The 19,342-nt window shown below is 47.9% G+C and overlaps 1 protein-coding gene and 2 long non-coding RNA genes across 4 annotated transcripts in view; 2 read left to right on the top strand and 1 right to left on the bottom strand.

The window, feature by feature from the left end:
- Positions 1-3,855: 3,855 nt before the first annotated feature.
- LOC144298192 (uncharacterized) lies at positions 3,856-5,908 on the top strand. The gene is made up of 2 exons (XR_013365155.1): positions 3,856-4,875; positions 5,534-5,908. It is a non-coding gene; the product is annotated as an uncharacterized LOC144298192 (long non-coding RNA).
- A 223-nt stretch (positions 5,909-6,131) lies between these two features.
- On the top strand, positions 6,132-13,099 carry LOC144298193 (uncharacterized). Its single transcript, XR_013365156.1, has 4 exons — positions 6,132-6,615; positions 8,202-8,444; positions 9,677-9,779; positions 12,920-13,099. It is a non-coding gene; the product is annotated as an uncharacterized LOC144298193 (long non-coding RNA).
- The window catches only part of BPIFB4 (BPI fold containing family B member 4), a 28,387-nt gene continuing 16,833 nt past the window's right edge, over positions 7,789-19,342 (bottom strand). For both annotated transcript variants that reach the window (XM_077872739.1, XM_077872740.1), the window contains exons 13-17: positions 18,775-18,842; positions 17,419-17,461; positions 15,623-15,686; positions 13,414-13,490; positions 7,789-9,696 (exon numbers count right to left, since the gene is read on the bottom strand). In XM_077872739.1, coding sequence (XP_077728865.1) covers positions 9,673-9,696; positions 13,414-13,490; positions 15,623-15,686; positions 17,419-17,461; positions 18,775-18,842 — 276 coding nt within the window. In that variant the 3' untranslated portion in view covers positions 7,789-9,672. The remainder of the gene's footprint in view (positions 9,697-13,413; positions 13,491-15,622; positions 15,687-17,418; positions 17,462-18,774; positions 18,843-19,342) is intronic.

Below are 19,342 nucleotides of genomic sequence, written 5' to 3'. Positions count from 1 at the left end.
ATTCAAAGGGCAGTAGGGAAGGGAGGCTGTCTTACTCATCTTGCACCCCAGAACATAGTAGTTGCTCAATAAATGGTTATTAGATGAAGAATCAGATGTGTGGCCCATGCTAGGGTAGATCTGGGCAGGGACAGGAGCAGGGAGACTTTTCTGGTGCAGAAACCAGGAAATGAGGTCCTGAACCAGGACAGTGACAAGTGGCTTGAATGATCCAGGCAACTTGGAAAGGGTGGCTGTGGCAAGTCTTGGAGGAGGGAGGATGGCAGGTAGAGTGAGGACAGAGAGGGCTCTTAGGATGCAGCCCGCCAGGCAGGATGGGGGAGATGCAGAATTCCCCAGGGGGGCAGGTGACTGGTGCTAGCCTGCAGAGGAGATGGGGCGGGGGCAGCAGGGCCAGGGACGGTCAGCTCAGCATTGACAACAAGGGCTCCTTAGAGCTGAGCCCTGTGGCTCCCCTAGGGCAACTGCCTGACTTGTTTTTATCAAGCCCAGGCCATGCCAGTTTCTGCATTTGCCCTTTTCCGAGTCACCTTTTGCCTGGAAAGCAACTGGGGCCAGGAGTTGACAGTTGAGTGGACTCCCTGTTGTGGTTACCTCTACGCAGGGGAGAGGGCCAGACTCCCGGGACTTAGGGGATCACTTAAAACGCCCTCAAGTGGGCACCTGGGTGGTTCAGTAGTTGAGCATCTGCCTTTGGCTCAGGTTGTGATCCCGGGGTCCTGGGATTGAGTCCCGCATTGGGCTCCCCACAGGTTCCTCCCTCTGCCTGTGTCTCTGCCTCTCTCTGTGTGTCTCTCATGAATAAATAAATAAAATCTTTAAAAAAACCCCCCCACACAAAACAACACCCTCAAGTAAGTCAGGCCCGGTGGGGTTCAGGGCTGGGCATCAAATACCTGGGTCCCAAAATCTACTGTCACCTGCTTGCTATGTGCCCCTTGCTCTCTCCCAGCCTCAGTTTCCCTGATTGCACAATTAAGCTAGTTGACTAAAACAATGTTTCTCCAGATCTTTTACCCAATCCACCCGTGAAGTTAATTAAATTCAGATTCCAGTTCCCCATCTCGAAGTTATGGAATCAGAAGCGCTGAGGAGGGGGATGCCTGGTGACCTGCATTTTTACACGCTGCCCTGGGGATTCCATGTTCACCAGGCTCTGACTAAGACTCCAGCCTTTCCTGCTATGGTCTACCTCGTCCATCTCAGCATAGCCCATGGCAACATTAGGTTCCTCTCCTCCTCGAGAACTATAGCTCCCCACTGTCCATAGGAGGAAATCCAAACCCTTCAGCCGAACGTCCAGGCCTCCACAATTCGGTGCCCACTTACCAGCTCCATCTTTTACTAATCATCTGCTCTGATCAGACTAGTCATTTCTCTATTCCCCAGATGCTCTGGGCTTTCCTCCTGTGCTTCTGCCCTCTTTGATGAAGTGAAAGAGACCAGGTTCTGAAGTCAAACCTGGGCCACATTCCAGTTCCTCTGCTCACTTGCTGTGTGGACTTGGGCAAGTTACTTAACCTCTCTGAGCATCACATCCTCATCTGTGAAGTGAGGATAATACCCTTCTTCTCCCAGAACAGCTTCAAGGATTTTGCAAGATAATGGGTAGGAGATGCCTGTCACTGCTCCTAGAACTTGCTAGACACTTAATAAATGGTGGCTCCTTCCCCTTGTATTCTCTCTTTGTTGACAAAGAAAGTGGTTTCAAAGAAGTGGCTTTGAGAAGACCATGACCAGAATTGTGGGGATGGACAGGGCAGAAGGATTCTTGGGAGTTTGTATTCAAAGAAGAGGCTCTCTCATTTGGGATGGTGCTGGCACAGGGGAGGGCCACACTCACAGCAGAAATGATTCAGCAGTGGAGAGTGTGGGAGCCACAGGCCATGGGCCAGGGAGTGTGGTTCATCATGTGGTTTGTTGCTTTTCAGATGACATGATCATCTTGTGAGCAACCCTTCCAGGAGACCCAACATGGGTGTCCCACCAAACGGACCACTGGACAACAGAGATGATCACCACCTCCAGGCAAAGCCAGCACACAGAGAAGCACACATGGGGTCTCTTTCTCAATCTCTCTCCCTGGTCCTTTCAGCCATTTGTGTGTGCGTGTGTGTGTGCTGTGCCAACTCCTTGTTGCCCCTCATAAGATCACCGCCACCACTGCTACCAGCGGATTGTCTACTGTCCTCATGCCACTCCTGCAATCATCCAGGCACCTCTTTCCCCATGATAAATGAGCAAAACTTGTGTGGCACTTAGCACAGTTCTGAGCAGTCTCTCCATGGCCACTCATTCAACCCTTACAAAGCTGTGGAGAGGTTAAGGTGCCTGCCTGTGGCCACAAGCTGTGGATGGCAGGATTAGACCAGGTAACCTTGCTCCAGGCCATGCTGCACTCATGTGTTAAATTCCCCTCTGTGTCAGAGATAAGGAACGAGAACGTGGGACATGCACACGTTCCCTACAGAACATTCTTATCTGTCCGGGAGTTTTGCTTGTCAGATTTTAATGTTTCTAATGAAGACCAGGAATCCCACTATGCCTCTTAATGTCCTAAATGAGTTAACAGAGGAGGATGGGGTGTCACCATGGGCCACAGATTCTGTTCTGAGGAACTCAGCTGAAGGGATCAGAGCACCTCCCCCCTCCATCCACTGGCTGAGGGTTACCAAGCAAGTACAATGGCCGATAGCAGCTCTCATCTTTCCCCAAATCTAAGGGAATTGAGTTGGTTCTGGGGCCTGGGTATCTCAAAATCTGAGGATGCTGGCTTTAGGCAAAAGGCAGGAGTCTTGTAAATAGCCCCTGGGTCTTCCTGGCACCATATTTAATGGGGAATAAAAGTCCATAAATCTCCATGGCTGGCTTCTCTCTCCTAGGGTCCTATAAATTCATCTGATTGTGATAAAAAGGAATCCAAGCATCAGCTTGCCTAGGGATGTACAAAATCTCTAATTTTGACAGATTCTAAAACAATCATGTTTGATTAACCAAAAGTCCTTATAACTGCTCCTCAGAAAAATCCTTCCCATTACACACATGATCGTTGACAAAGAACCAATGTTGACACCGTTCTACCCCAAAGACTCATGTTGGGGTGGCAGGAGGTGGTTGGCTGATGTGGGACTCTGGTCATGTTTGGGAGTGACAAGCTGTAGGTTAAATGAATGTCCTCTCTGTGCCTGGCTCAGGACTGGGTATCCACTCGGTGCATGTTTACTAAGGTGACTTTACATCCCTTCTGCAAAGAACAGGCCCAGCTTATGCCTTATTACTAGTGTCCCTTTCTACTCACAAAACTGTCTCAGTTTGAGAGGCACCTGGGGGGCTCCGTCAGCTAAGCATCTGACTTCAGCTCAGGTACTGATCCCAGGGTTGATCCCCGAGTCTGGCTCTGTACTCAGTGAGGAGTCTGCTTCTCCCTCTGCCCTTCTCCCTGCTCATGTGCTCTCTCTTTCAAATAAATAAAATCTTAAAAAAAAAACCTCTCCCAGTTCATATAATAGATTAGATGGCTACACCAATGTAAACCTCATTATGATCCATGTGTCAGTATTTTGGGGTTTTAATTTGAGAGCAGGGTGCGAGCTTCAGAATGTTATTGATCTAGGAAAGAACCCCAGCACTGCCACCTACACACTGTGGGACAATGGGAAGTTAGCTTCTCAAAGCCTACACAGTCTCATCTGTGTAATGAGAAGGATGAGGGTTCATACTTGTATGATGGTAGTTGTGAGCTCAGCACAGTACCCAGTACATAGTAAGTGCTCAATAAGTGGCTGTTGTTATGGTGATGGCATTGATGATGGTGATGGTTCCCCTTTGTTGATTCAAAGGACTTACCTTCTCAGATTATCAGAAAAAGGCCCAGGCTGCACAGTACAGACCAGATGGGCTCAGCCTGGGAGCCAAGGAGTGGCCTAGTGGCCTTCAGAGCTATGGTCCCCTTCACAGTGCTTCTAGATCAGAACCCTCTGCTTACATGGGGAATGCCCCTCACTGGGATTGGTGATAGGATCTTGGCACTCCAGCCCCAGATGGGACCTGGGTTCAACCAGAAACTGGCAAGGCTTGCAAGGGCATCAGACAAATGCCAGGCTAGAAAGCCTGGGATCAACAGGCTCTACAGAAGGACGCTGGCAGAAACCAAGCTTCTCTTTGGATGCATGCTAAACAAAGCAAGCAGGTGGAAGGGAAGTCCTCGGGTTTGAGGACTGGACCTGGCCTCCATCCCATTAACATCACATGTGGCAGAAGAACAGCCCAGTTAACCCACAGAAGCATGACAAATAATAAATTGTTGAGTTTTTTTTTAAGCCATTAAGTTTGGGAGTGGTCTGTGATGCAGTCATAGGTATTTCCTAAGAATATATTCCTAGGTATTTCCTAGGAATTACCATCCTCAAAGGCAATTTTATTAAACACACCGCCATCCTGTGCTGTGTGCACTACTTCAGTCTGGGGGATGCCTTCTCATTTCTGAGCCTCACTTGGCTCAACTGAAAAGTGGAAGGACTGGACTACAACAGGACTCCTTCTAGTAGGGGACCTACACAACTGAGACAGTAGGTGTGGGATCGGAGATCAGGGTGGTGAAGGTAGGGGGGAATACAGTGAATTTCAGAGGCAGTAGGATTGCTCACAGGTTTCCATGGCATTGTGACAAAATAGCCATTTTGATGAACCTGGAAGGGCCTTTGTGACTGCTTTGACTAAATGAGTATCACAGAAGTGAAACTATGTGACTTCCAGAACAAGATTATAAAATGCCATACAGCTTCCGTTTTGCCATCTTGGGAGTAAACCCAGCAAGCACATGGACAGGACATGTGTAGGTGTTCCGGCTGACAGCCACCATCGACCACCAGACAGGTGAATGAAGAAGCCTCCAAAAGATTCAAGCCCCCAGTTCTGAAGTCACCCCCAAGCTGTTCTTCCCAGCTTGAGGTCCCAGACAGCTTGGAGCAGAGATAAGCTGTCGTGACCCACAGAATCTGTGAAGAAACGAAAATTATGTTTTATGCCACCAAGTTTTGAGATGGCCTGTTACTCAGGAATAGTAGTTAAAACTACTAAGGGAGTTCTTCGTGGGGGGCTTCGTGGGGGTGGGGTTGACAAATAGAATTTGCTATTTGTCAACTACAACTGAGGTAGAGCATCCATGAAGTCATGGGAGAAGTCTCACTGCAGGTCCTGCTATGAATCTGTTCAAGGACCCCCCCCCCCCCCCGCCTCCCTCGCTCACATGCCCAGAGCTGGAATGCAATGCTGAGGGGCATCCTTGGTTTACCAATGAAACCTCAGTATCATCCAAAGCTTGTGGAAATGCACAGTAGAGGCTTTTCTCACTTTTAAATTTAAAACTACAGCTTGGAGACACTTAGCTGACTCCGTCAATGGGATGTGTGACCCTGGATCTTGGTGTTGTGGGTTCGAGCCTTACATTGGGTATGGAGAGTACTTAAAAAATAAAACTCTTTCTTTTAAAAGTAAAACAACAGTTCATTTGGTTTTGTCATTGTCAACTCAGGATGCGGTGGTGATTTGATCAAGTTCATCACAAGCTGAAGGAGGAGGGGGCAGATTAGTCAAGCCCTGAACCATCGGGCTGGGTGGGAAGATCCTCTCCTGTCAGCTGCACTGACCCACCATGCCTGGCTCCTCTCGCTTCCCCAGAAATCCAAAGCATTCTGGACCATGCATTCTAATTTGGACTCTCAACCCCATGCTGTGCTGCTCAAATTCTGATCTGATCCGACCTCGTCTCTTCCTCCTTCCCTATTCTTCCAAATCTTTCCATTTTCCTATTTCTAAAGAATGCCCGAGCGTGCCCTTTGAAGGTTGAGAAACCGTAGCCAACGGAAAATGAAACGAGTTCTTTCTAACCCAAAAGTTTCCCCCAAAAGTCTTAAAAAAAAAAAAAAAAAAACCTAGAAAATTAAATCGCAGAGGGAGTTAAACTTGGAGCATGCGGGTGTGCTTTAACGTCTGAGGAAGGTGTGCGGGACCTACGGAGGGCTTCGGGGCCCTCCTGCAGGGGATGGCGCTGGAGAAGGGGGTGGGGCAGACCTGCAGGGCCTTGTGGGCGGCGCTGGGGGACCTGGATTTGGCTCTGGATGTCACGGAAAGGCTCGAAGCAGGGCAGGGCGGTGTTTGCACGCGTGCAGTTTAAGAAACCCTCTGGCTACGGAGAGTAGTGCCAGACTGGAAGAGAGGAGACCAGTGAGGAGGCTCGAGCAGTGGTTCAGAGGAGAAAGAACGGGAGGACCCACGGCGCACGCAGAAATAGAAACAAATGGATTCGTGAGGATTGACAGGAGGCGGTTCTAACAGGGCGGCAATTAGGGACGCAGGATCCACCTGCGGGGGAATCAAGTTCCGGGTTCTCTCCAGGCACCGCCCCCCGAGGCGGGACTTCCTCCGCTCTAGCCTTTCCCGGAGCAGCCTGGACAGGAAGTCCCGCCCCACTCCTCTCCGAGTCCCCTCCCCTCGATTTCAGGAGCTGGGATTTGGGCGTTACCAAGGACACGGGAACGGAGACAGGGGAGGAGTGATGGGCTGTGAAGGCGCCCACAGGGGTCTCTGATGATGATGTGTTTATTCCCCAGAAAGGTGGATCTTCCTTGACCACCCAATGCTGCTTCTTCCTCCCCTTCCCTCCTTGATATTTGTCCCTGTTTATTCCCTCCTTCTATGGCCCTCAAGACAATCTCAAAATAACCTTTAATTTACTTGTTCAAATATCATTGTTTATTAAGCCTTATCATGTAAGGACTAGAATCTAAGCTTCAGGAGGGCAGAATGGGCACTCAGAGAAGCAGCGATTGAATGAATGAATGAATGAATGAATGATGCAGCCAGGAATAAACCCAACATAATATTGAGTTATAATAAACTATTAGGAATAAACCTAATGAGAAAAAAAGTCTTTAAAAAAAAGTCACGGGGGGCGCCTGGATGGCTCAGTTGGTAAAGAGACTGCCTTGGGCTTAGGTCATGATCTCGGGGTCCTGGGATGAGCCCTGCCTCCGGCTCCCTGCTCAGCGGGAAATCTGCTTGTCCCTGCCTCCCCACTCATGCCCTCTCTCTCTCTTTCTTCTACACATAATAAATAAAATCTTTTTCAAAAGATGACTGCGAGGCAAAACTATTTCAATTATGCTAAAAGGGGCTTCAATGTTTCTGTGCCCTCTCAGGGCTAGAAGCTGAAACTGCTCTAAATGTGCCCTATGGCTCTAAACATATCCAGAGCTGTTTGGGAGAGCAGCCTCTGCCTTGCTCTGGGAGGGGTTCCTTGGACACTCTCTTGCCAGCATGTCAAGCGCCCTTCCTTGTCTTCAACTGAGCCCTGATCAGAGCCAAGGGTTCTGGAGTGCCCACACTTTAGAAACCAGCACTAACCACAGCAAGCACAGATTGAGCACTTACTGTGTGCCTGCCTCAGTGCTAAGCACCTCATGGGAAAAAAATCTCATTTAGATAGCTGCACACTTAGAGTGTGATAATGATTATCAATATCCACTCTACAGACGGGAGAACTAAAGTTCAGAAGGCTGAGGGCCTCACCAAGTCAACAAAGTGACAGAGGTCGAAGTTGAGCCTCATCCTCCCAATTCCAAGATTCTTATTCTTTTTTTTTTTTTTTTTAGATTTTATTTATTTATTTGACAGAGAGTGAGAGAATGATCGTAAGCGGGGGGGGGGGGGTGGGTGTGGGAGGAGGGAGAAGCAGACTCTCCACTGGGCAGGGAGCCTGATGCAGGGCTCAATCCCAGCACCCTGGGATCATGACCTGAGCTGAAGGCAGACACTTAACTGACTGAGCCACCCAGGGGCCCCCAAGATTCTTGTTCTCTAATGACCTCCTGATGCCAGAGTTGAGCTTAGTGATGCATAAAGCTGTCCTGTGGCAGGGGAACCTCTCTGTAGAATGCAGCGTGATGGTTTTTAATGTGAAGACACTGGCTCTTCCTCTCACTGTCTGGCAGACAGGTTTTCCAGGAGCCTTTGGGTGGGGGTTAGAGGAACAGGTGCTCTGAGAGGACAATACATGGGCAGGGGCTAGGTTTCATTGAAGCTCTCATCATCATTGGGCTTTATTTCTAGAAACCAAGGGCATGCTTGTAAAGAACCAGGCTTTTGAGCCTCCTTGCTCATTTTCTGGGCTGTTGCTGCATCTGTGCCTCCTTTGTTTGCAGCTGAAGGCATGAGATGCCTTGCATTTCTGTAGACTCTCTATGCAACAGAAGTTTCACTATTCCCCTGCCCCAGCTATGTCTCCAGTCTCATCTTCTCAGGAGGACACAGGAGAGTGTGGAAGACATTACTTGTGCTCACCAATATATCTGGTTTTCCTCCCTTTCCTCACTATAAGAAAGGATCACACTTCCCTCCTCCTGAAGGTCAGGCAGAGTCATGTGACCTGCTGCAGCTAATGAAACGTAAGTGGAAGTGATGTGCCTCTCTTCTTAGTAGATGCACTGAAGTAGTGCTGGGGTGTGACTCTATGCTTTCTTTCTGCTGAGAACTGCACACCTTTAGGGCCAAATTTAGCCTGGAACTTCTCCCTGTAGCTTATGAACAGGCGCAGTGTGGTGGGTGGTTAAAGCATGGGCTCTGGAGCTAAATCATCAGGTTCCAACTCCAGCTCTGCCACTTTGCAGCTGTGTGACCTTGGGCAAGTCCCTGCATTTCTTGGTGTCTCGATTTCCCCACCTGCAAAATAGGGACCTACCTTATGGTGCTCTCATGAGGTTAAATGAGATCAAGTCACAAAGCCCGAGTACAGGGCTCAGCAGGTAGAAAGCCCTTGATGAACATGTGCTCTCAGAAAGATGGGACAGAGAGTCTTTTTTTTGGGTCCCTTTAACCTCTCCCCTGGGACCTGGGATACACCTGTCCACCTTTCTGGACCTGAGCAAGTCATGTTGGGAACACAGAAAAGGAGAGGATAGAGAGGGGCAGCTGGAAGCCAAGAAAAGAGTGAAGACCCTTGTCATCATGGCACACAGGAGCTAGGCTGGCTATAAGGCAATGCCTCTGGCAGTGTGAAGCCTGAGGATTCTGACCTTGTTGCTTCTGAGTCTGCCCCCCCCCCATGTGCTGAGGTGTGATGAGAAAACTGAGGCAAGAGGAATCAGCTAAACTGAGCCCTGAACCAAGGCAGTGAGAACTGAATTAAATCTCTTCCTGTCCATCTGTAGGGTCCTCAGAGGTGTCTGATATTTTTCAGTCATGAGTTGAACCATCCTCCATCAGCTCGTAGCTACAACTGCCAGGTGCCCCCAGTGCAGCCATGGAGGGAAGAAACACCCAGACCCTGAGGGAGGGTCCTCTGTGGAGACTTGCCCCAACTGCAGGGAAATTGGCATCTTTTATTGAAAGTGTAAAGTGCGCAGTGTGGAGTCTGGCATGGAGTCCAAGAGGTCTCAATCCACCAGGGGACCTCCCTCCCAATGCAGGGGCTGCCCATAAGATTATTTGCCAGAAGAGTCACTGGTTGGTTACCTTCTTGGGTTGGGGGCAGGTGGGAAGAGGGTTGGGAAGCTTGGGAGGGATTTGTTGTTTGGGGTGGAAGGGAATCAGAGCTGGAGACTGTGTCAGGCAGAGCCTTTCCAGGGCTAGCTCTGGTTTCTTCTGGGGCTGCAGTAGCATCTCTGCCTCTGTCATTCAGGCACTCAGCACCAGAAGGTCCTTGGAGGTCAGAACAGAGAACCCAGTTAGTGGAGGAGATGGCTTCTGCTTAGAACTTCAGCAGTCAGCTGTCTGTGGATTGGGTAAGGCACATTTCCGGGAGCAAGCAACCGTGAACAATGAAGATTTATTGGGATTAAAGGGACCCGAGGAGCACCCTGGCCATGTCATTAGCTTGCCCAGTACAGGAGACCTAAGGCAAGACCCTTCCCTCCCTGCCTCTCATCTCCTTCTTCCCCCAAATAAGGGAACCAGTCTTGAGCCTCAGTCCACATTCTTCCAAAATCAATTTTCATAACTAAAAACATCTACAACAAAGTAAATAATGGAGTTAACCCATAGAATGAAATAAATACCCATAAGTCTGTACTGATATAAATCATTGGGTAAATAAACTAATGGAGGAGAAGGGATGGCTCTTACTTGTAGAAAAATTTCAACTAATAAATGTGGAAGGAGTGATAGCAATAGAAAGTCTCCATTAGGCAGATTCCACAATAATAACTGTTGCAGACAAGAACCATCAAAGAATGGCAAAATGAGTGGGAGAAAGTGTGGTGAGAAATAGGATATTTGGGTAGTTGTCTCCAACTATCTCCTCATGAGATATTTATCAGTTACAATGGGAAAAATAGTAACTTAAGTGGGAAAACTGGCAGGGACTTCCTTGACCACATGATCAAAGTCAGTATCCCCAGGAATAAGACACTGACATTGCATGCCCCCCATGTGGTGCGCTGAGAGGGGCACAGCATCCCTTCAGTGGCGTTCTTGCCAAAAATAAATAACCTCAATCTAATCACGAGAAAACATTGGTCAAATCCAAGTTGTAGGACATCCCACACAATGGGCCAGACTCATCAGAAATGTCAAGGTCATAAAATACAAGGAAAATTTAGGAACTCTCACACATCAGAGGACACTGTTGCATATTTGGATCGACAGCCAAGTGCAAAGCAGGATCATGGATCCTGAACCAGACAAAGTACAGTAGTGGGAAAACCATTGAGAAAGGTCTGTAGATTAGTTAATAGTTTTATATCAATGTGAACTTCCTGATTTTGATCATTATACTCTGGTTATATAAGATGCTAGTGCCACACAAGAAACTGAGTGAAGAGTATTCTAGTACTCTCTGTACTATTTTTGCAACTCTCCTATAAGTCTAAAATTGTTTTTAAATGAAAAGTTAAGGGGTGCTTCGGTGTCTCAGTCAGTTAAGCATCTGCCTTCAGCTCAGGTCATGATCCTAGGGTCCTAGGATTGAACCCCACATTGGGCTCCCTGCTCAGCAGGGAGTCTGCCTCTCTCTCTCTCTCTCTATCTCACCCTCTGCTCATGGTCTCTCTCTCACACAAAAACAAATAAATAAATGAAAATCTTTAAAAAGATAAAGTTAAAATAAAACGTTAGATCCATATAATAATGATGAGAAGGAGAAGAGGAGGAGGAAGAGGGGGAGGAAGAAGAAAGAAAAGAAGGGGAAGGCATCTAAGTAGCTCAGTTGGTTGAGCGCCTGACTCTTGGTTTCAGCTCAGGTCATGATCTCTAGGTCAGGAGATGAGCCCTACTCTGTGCTCAGCAGGGAGTCTGCTTGAGGTTCTCTCTCCCTCTGCCCCTGCTCCTCCCACCATGTGCACGTGCACACACTCTCTTTCTCTCAAATAAATAAATAAATAAATAAATAAATAAATAAATATTTAAAAAGAAGAAGGAGAAAAAAGTAGTTATCACTTATGGAGGCTGTACAAGATCAAGACTGGGCTGGGTCTTTTTTTTTTTAAGCTTATTTATTTAAGTAATCTCTGCAGCCAGTATGGGGCTCGAACTCATGACCACAACTCACATGCTCTACAGACTGAGCCACCCCGGTGCCCCAAAGCTGGATCTCAGTGGTTCTGCACCTTTCAGATCCAGCACCCTCGTTTACATTTTATCACAGGTATTTGTGTTGTCTCCTTTAATATTCTGAAATGAAATTCATAATCTATATAATCTACTTACATCCCTTGCTGGAATATAAAGAAATAAAATCATTCCCACTGATTTAAAAAAGGCCCTTACATTGGGAGGGGGCTTGCAATACAGCCCCAGTCGAGGACCACTGGTTGGAACTGCGTCTATTATTCCAGTACAAAACCGACTTCTCACCAGCTGAGTGACCTTGGGCAAATGGCCTACCTTTTCTGATACTCGGGTCCTTCATCTATGATGTGTGGGCAAGCAGTGACCAGGCCATGCTGAGGCCCAAATGTATGTAAAACAGTGCATGGGGCAAAGTACATGCTTGGGAAATGGGATGATGATGATGGTGGTGGTGGTGGTTGTGGTAGTGTTGTTGTGGTCATGATAAACTTGTCCCAATCCCATCTATATTTCCCTGCCCCGTTTTAAAAATGAATAACAGCATTAAAATGCTGTATCTCATTTAATTTCAAACTTGATGAGTGGACATTATTTTTCCCCATTTTCAGATGAGACTGAGGCTCAGAGCATTGCTGAGGTCCTACAAGAGCTCAAGAGATGGGACCACCCACGAGCACTGTCCTACATCTGACCCCTGCCCACACTGCCCCTCCAAGGTCACTGCCCACCTCCCCTCACTGCCCCCCTGAGGCAGTAGGGTGACACCCCTGGGCTGAGACCCAAGCCTGGCAGTTGTGTGAGGAGCTGGGCTCTCTGCATACCACTGGACGCAGTATGGATGCGGCCACCTTTTGAAAGGAAATTGTCATTCTGGAGCAAAGGCCCATTCTTTCCATTTCTAGGAGTATGTTCTAAGGAACATATTGAATCCTGAATCCAGAAACAGGTTTGTGAACCAGGATGTTCACAACAGGATTCCTTATCATAACGAAGACACTGATAATGACGGACACTTCTAGGATGTTTTTTATGTGCCTGGGGCTGTATAAGGCACTTTACAGTAGAATCTCACTTTATTCTAAAAGCAGCCCTGTGGGGAGGTGCTATGATTAACCCCTTTACAGAGATAAAAACTGAGACGTTAAGTGGCTTGTTCAGGGTCGCTCAGCAGAATCAGAATTGGAACCCAGGCCACATTCTTTAACACTAATGCCCTACTGAGCAAAGTCATATTTAAAAATAAACCTCCAGAAAGATTGGAATGAAAAAGAGCTAAGTGGTCATTTTTAGGTTGCAAATATGTATCCAGGAGGATAAATGTGTTTGTTTAATCTTTCCTGTATTTTCCGAATTTCAGGTAATGAGCACATGTGGCTTTCATAGTGGCAAAAAGACCTTCTGCATTTGAATGTCAAGGCACCTACCAAGATTATATTACTTTAGGAATATTTATCCAAAGGCCCATCGTCCCACTGTCTGGGAGAGATCTGCAGGGGCCAGGACTGTACATTTTATTCTCTGCTGTATTCCCACCTCTTTGCACATCGTCTGGCACTCAATAAAAGTTTTTCCAATGAACTACATGGCACTTACACTGTGGCCAAGCCCCTTACTGCTCTGAGCCTCAATAGTCCCATCTGCAATATGGGAGCAATGACGTCTGTCATAAGGATGAAAGGTATGGTGGATGGGGAAAGGGTTCTTAAGGGTTCTTCAGCCTTGTTTCTTGTTCCCTTAGCGCCCCCCTTTGAAGGAAGAGGCCCCTGATGCCCCACCCTTCCACTCCCTTCTCCTCCTCCTCCCAACTCCTGGGCATGGAGCCAAGAGCAGAACAGAATGCTTCTCCCCTACCTCCAAGACGTCGATGTCTGCATTGCTGAAGTCAATGTTGAGGATTTTGGGGAGAGGGACACCAGAGCCCAGCACAGCTGTGAAATGAAACAACAGCCAAAGGGTCAGGCATAGTCAGCATGGCCAAGAGGCATTACAGGAGGCCACGGGTATTTTCAAGGAGACCAGCCATTTCTTTTCCATCTCTAGGCCTTTGTCCTAGCAGGTGCTTCTGCTCCGAGCACACTCCCTCACCCTTGCCTGCCTGCCCAGTTTCTGAACTTTCCAGGAGACTCTGGATGTCACCTCTTCTGTGAGGTTTCCCCCACCCCAGACCAAGCAACCCTGGGCTCCTGCCATTCCCTTGAACTGCCCCCTATCTTTACAGAAATTAGTTCTCTGTTTCCCTATCTGTCGCTTCTACCCAGATTGTGAGTTTTTTTGCAGGCAAGGACTATGTCCCCAGCATCACCCAGCCCTGCACTGGGCACAGAGGAGAGGACAGGTGAATGGAAGCATCTGTACATGGAGCCCAACAAGTGACCGCCATGGGTGTATCATTTGCTTTTAGATTGTCAGAACTTACACAGATTCATTTTGTTTCATGTTCTGGGAAAGAAGGAAAGAAGGAAGGAAGGAAGGAAGGAAGGAAGGAAGGAAGGAAGGAAGGAAGAAGGGAAGGAGGCAGGGTGGAAAGGAAGGATGAAAGGGTAGGTGAGGGTAACTGACTCAAGTGAAGTTAAACAGATTTGCTTAAATAAATAAATAAATAAATAAATATAAATAAATAAACAGATTTTCTGCCTCCAACAGGACTTTTCAGATAATGAAGGACATTGCGAATCTAACCCAGAGCAAAATATTCAGAATTTCCCAAACTGGCTTGGCCATGGAACCCTCTTCTTAAGAGTACCTTAGGACTAATTTTTCATGGAACCCACTTTTGAATCATGACCCTGATCCAATATCTCACTTTTGAGAATGGTAAACTTCGTTGGAGTGAGAATGAGGGACTTGCTGCCAGATTCATACCACCTCTTGGTGACCAAGCTGGGTGGAGAGTCTCTACCTCTTGCCTCAAAGGTCAGCCCAGCTCAGCCTGGCTCCTGACATCATCCTCTCCCGCCAGGGAACATGCATGGCCTTGGTGACCAGGGCTTTCCTGTGATTCCAATTCAGCCTCCTCTGGTGACAGCTTCCAGGATAAACTTCTGTTTGACACAGAGAGCTCCCCAAATGCACCCCGGCTGGTAGAGCTGATACCAGGCCCTCTCCATCCTCTTCTCTAGAAAGTGAAAGTGGGGAAAGGGAGGGTGGGGGTGCATTGGCGGAAGTGGTGGGGGTAAGGTTTCCAGGTACAATGGGGTTCAGCTCTCCTAGCCTCCAGTAGCCCCCGAGTTCAGGAAGCTTCCTGATAACATCCCTGAGGTACCACAGAGAGGAGGAATCATGCTCAGTCCCATCCTTTTGTGAAGCTGGGCAAAGAATACCCTCTCACTGATAACGTGGCTGCCTATAGGTCAGATGCTGGGTTAGAAGGCTTTGTCAGAGCAACTTTAGCTTTACCTGTACTGAATGAACATTTTTTACAACAATAATGTATTCATATAGTCCCTGTATAAGTAAAATTAAATACATGATTAAGAATCAATCAGGGACCCAACAATGTGAATATACCTAGCAATATTAAGCTTGTACCTAAAAACAGGTAAGAAGGTAAATTTCATGTTATATGTGTTTCACCACAACTAAAAATAAACACTAAAAAACATCAGGAAATACCTTAGATTATATTTTTTCTTTAATGGAGAAAAAAGGAGTTTAGAAGAAAGTATAACCAGATGTTGAGATTAATTGCCTCTGGGAGGTGAGATGTTACTTTCTAAGCTGTTCTGGGCTTTCTATAACTTACACACATATCATTTTCATATGTAATCAGAAGTTTACATAGATAACCAGAAAAACAAAACAATCGGCCGGAGAAGGAAGAAGGGGGAGGAGGAGAAGAAGAGGGGGAGAAGGAGGAAAAGAAGAAGGAGAAGAACACAGCAGAAGCAGCAAACAAGGAAGTTGATGGACCCAGACAACATTTGCATTCAGAGGGCTAAATAAATAAGCTTAAAATGAAGGTCTCAGAAATACTGTTGAGGCAGAATGGTTGTGTGTCAGATATGCCCAACAAACCAGCAGCCGCCAGGTCCCCAAGTCACACACGTTCCTAAGCTCTCACCGTTCATGGCAGGCAGAAACGCCAGGTCAAAGATCTTCCCAACCAGCACCTCCAGGAGGCCAACCTGCAGGAAAGAAGGAGAACTCAGCCCAGGCAGGGGTTCACTTGCTCCGATCCCCAGGGCTCCTTGAGGCCCTGCGCTGTGGCCCAAGCAGGAGGCGTGGAGCTGCTCAGGGAAAATCTGGCAGCTGCTGTGACTCCAGAACCACCCAGTTGGACAGCAGCAAGGCACATCTGTCCACCTGCTGTCTGTGCAGTTGAGGAGACTGAGATCCAGAGCAGGGCAAGCTCCAGTCCAAGACTTATGGTGAGGCAGGGACTGGGGGAGGCCCAGGGCACGTAGTCTCTGGTAGCTCACTCTGCAGCCACCATGGTGTCATGCAAGGCCCTTGGGCTTGGGTTGTGTAGCCAACGCTCCAGGTTCCCAGCCTGGTTCAGTCTCTACAGGCCTCTGGTAAGTTTCCCTCACCTCTCAGACCTTCAGCTTCCTCAGCTGTAAAATGGGCCGGCAAGCCCAGCTTGCAAGGATGCAGCAAGGGGTACAGGTGGGTCAGGTAAAATGCCCAGCCTTGAGACTTTTCATGTGTGTGCACTCCTAACTTCCCTAAGCATAGGTTTCCACCTCTGAAAACAGGAGGAAATAATACTTCCCTTGTATAGTGGTTGTAAAAGCCAAATGTAAACTCCTCTATGTAAAGCACCTGCCTTGGGGTAGTACCACATGGTAGGACAGTGACAGGAGCAGGGGACTTTTATCCTAGCGCTGTGACCTTGGACAAGTCACCCAACTTCTCTGCATTTGGCTGCCTTATTTGGAAAATGGGTTAATAATTGTACCCAAATCATAAGTTTGTTGGGAGGATTAAATAAGAGAAATTTGTTTAAAAAAAAAAAAAAAGGCTTAATTTGGTGCCCAGGGCCAGTCTCTGTTGTCCCAGAAATATTCTCTAATTTCACACTATGTGAGTTTCTTTTGCTGCTTGGACTCCAGAGATTTCCGTTTTGGTCCCAGCTTTGCCCCAACAACCAGCTGTGAGGCTTGTCAGTGCCCAGCCCTGGGGCCCAGTTTCTCCATCTATAGAATGAAACTGGTGACACCAACTCCATGGGTTGTAGAGGCCGGGGTCAGAAAAACTCAAAAATAGGCAACACAATAGATATTTGAGTTCCTTTGCCCATGTGGAAATCTCACCCAAGCTCATTTGGGAAAGCAAGCCTCTGTTAGTCGTCAATTTGTAAAGAAAAGAGGGGACATTTCTAGAGATTTCGGTGGTGTGGGGGACCCAAGAATAAACAAAGAGATGATGAAACAGGACCAAACCCTAGAAGCTGAGCATCTCCGATTAGAAAAGCAGAATTCCAGAGCGTGGTGGTAAAGTGTGGTTAGAAATAAACCCAGCCTGCTTGCTAAGGCTCAGAGTGGGTTGGCATTGCTCAAGATTACATGGGAGTGGCAAAACCAACCCCCACCCCGTGTGCCACGCCCCCCATCCAGAGAGGCAGGGGTCTCCCATGGGACATGACTGACCCTATCACCTCCCCTCCCTGGAATGGAGGGATTTGGGCCAAGTTGTCTCCATGGGAATAGTCAGTAAAACGGAGCAGCCTCGCAGGCAGAGTTGGAGCTGTGAGTCAGTAACTCTGTCCCCTCCCTGCCTTTGTGGGCCTCAGTTTCCCCACCTGTAAATGAGGCTTGACAGAGATGATGCCAATGCTTTGGCATCCGCAGACTCCCTGGGCCCCAGCCAGCATCCCAGAAAGGGATGCCATTCCCTTCCTCTGAGCTTAGTACTTACATCAAAGTTGCCTACGTTTGAGGTTCTGAGGTTGAGGTGAGTCCTGCCAGTAAAGCAAACAGCCCGTTAGAAGTAGTGATTGCCTGAGAATCATAAGAGCTTGTATTTCAATCAACTATCAGAAGCCCCCCTCCACCAACATCTCTCAAAGACCTCACCTGACCCCGGAGGCAGTTAATGAGATCAATGTTGAGCTCCGCATATTGAGCACTATGTACTGGATGTGATGCTGAGGCTTTTATATCATACACAGTAGCCACCTTATCTGAGATTTCATTGTCCCTGGCTTCAATGACCCGCGCTCAGGGGCAGCCTCCAGAGACAATCTCCCTTCTGACGTGTTGTCCAAAGGTCAATACTAGCCTGACATTTCATTACAGTGCCTACGTCATTCACTTGACTTCATCTCATCACGTGGGCATTTTATCATCTTACACCATCACAAGAAGAAGGGTGAGTATAGGGGTGCCTGGGTGGCTCAATCAATTAAGCATCCAACTCTTGATTTCAGCTCAGGTCATGATCAGGGTGGTGAGATCGAGCCCTGTGTTGGGCCCTGCACTGAGCATGGAGCCTGTTTTTCCTTCTCCCTCTGCTCCTCCCTCAGCTTGTGCTCTCTCTCTCTCTCTCTCAAATAAATAAATAAAATCTTAAAAAAAAAAAAAGGATGAGTATAGTACAGTATTTTGAGAGAAACAACATTCACATAACTTTTATTATAGTATATTGGTATAATTGTTTTATTACAAGTTATTGTTGTTAATCTCTAACTGCACCTAATTTATACATTTATAAGACATACTCAGGTATGTCTGAGTAGAAAAACACTGTGTAGCCAGGGGGTGGTACCAGCTGATCCTTCAGGCATCCACTGGGGGTCTTGGAACATATCCCCCATGGATAAGGAAGGACTGCTGTACACAAGGCCCTGAGGCAGCAAACCCACCTCTCCAAGCCCTAGTTGTTTCCTCTGTAAGATGGGAGAATAATAATCCCAAATCTGCAAGGCCATTGCAAGGCTAAACAAGACAATGCCTATAAATACCAAGTGCAAAGCTGGGCACGTCATCATCATCACATCCATCGCTATTATTATTATTGATATAGTAGTTGTTGGCGGTAGGTCCTTTCTATTCAGCTCACGGCATCACCCACCCTGCCCAGATCTCACCAGCGGTCTTAGCAGTCACAGCCCAGTTTCATCCTTGCAGACTCTCAGATTTACCCAGCCCTGACAGCCATGCAAGGGGACCTCTGGTGTCCTCCCGGGCATCCCTTCAGGAGCCGGCACCAGGCACGGCAGCACCAAAGAGAACTTTCTGAGCAGCAGGAGCCTGAGTCTGCAAACCTCCTTACTTGTCCAGCTTGGCGTCGATCATGAGCTTATCTCCCTCTACGGAGAACATGGCCAAGAGTTCTGTGTCCTGGAGGAAAGGAGAGGAGAATGAGGCACCACTGCTGGGCAGACTCTGTGTGCCAGGAGCTGGCTAGGAGCTGCATGAACACAGTTGTCCCCCGGGATCTTGGTCAAACCTCCTTTTACGAGTTGAGACCCCAGTAATGCTCTCTAAATAATGGATAGCCCCCCTCTGGAGGGAAGGGTTGAGAATAATAAATTGCCTATGTTTGCTGACACGTGGGTTGCTTTCAAGTAAGTCAGCAGAGCCAAGTGAACATTCCTCAGAAAGATACTATCGCAGGGAGCAGCGATTGCTTGGCTGGTGGCGGTGTCTGAGCTGTCTCAGAGCGGGTGGAGAGGCCTGCAGCCTATGAAACCTGCTCCAGATGAGCCAATGCAGATGGGATTGGGCATCCCCAGTGTCAAGCACAACTACCCCTCACCACCCCCAGCAGAGGGCATAAAAGGTCCAGACTCAACCCCTCTCCAGCAGAAGCCTTATTATAGGAAAGTCCCTCTTTGCTT

The sequence above is a fragment of the Canis aureus genome, chromosome 26, assembly GCF_053574225.1.
Source record: "Canis aureus isolate CA01 chromosome 26, VMU_Caureus_v.1.0, whole genome shotgun sequence".
Classification (NCBI taxonomy): domain Eukaryota; kingdom Metazoa; phylum Chordata; class Mammalia; order Carnivora; family Canidae; genus Canis; species Canis aureus.
This window is presented reverse-complemented; position numbering and strand designations above follow the sequence as displayed.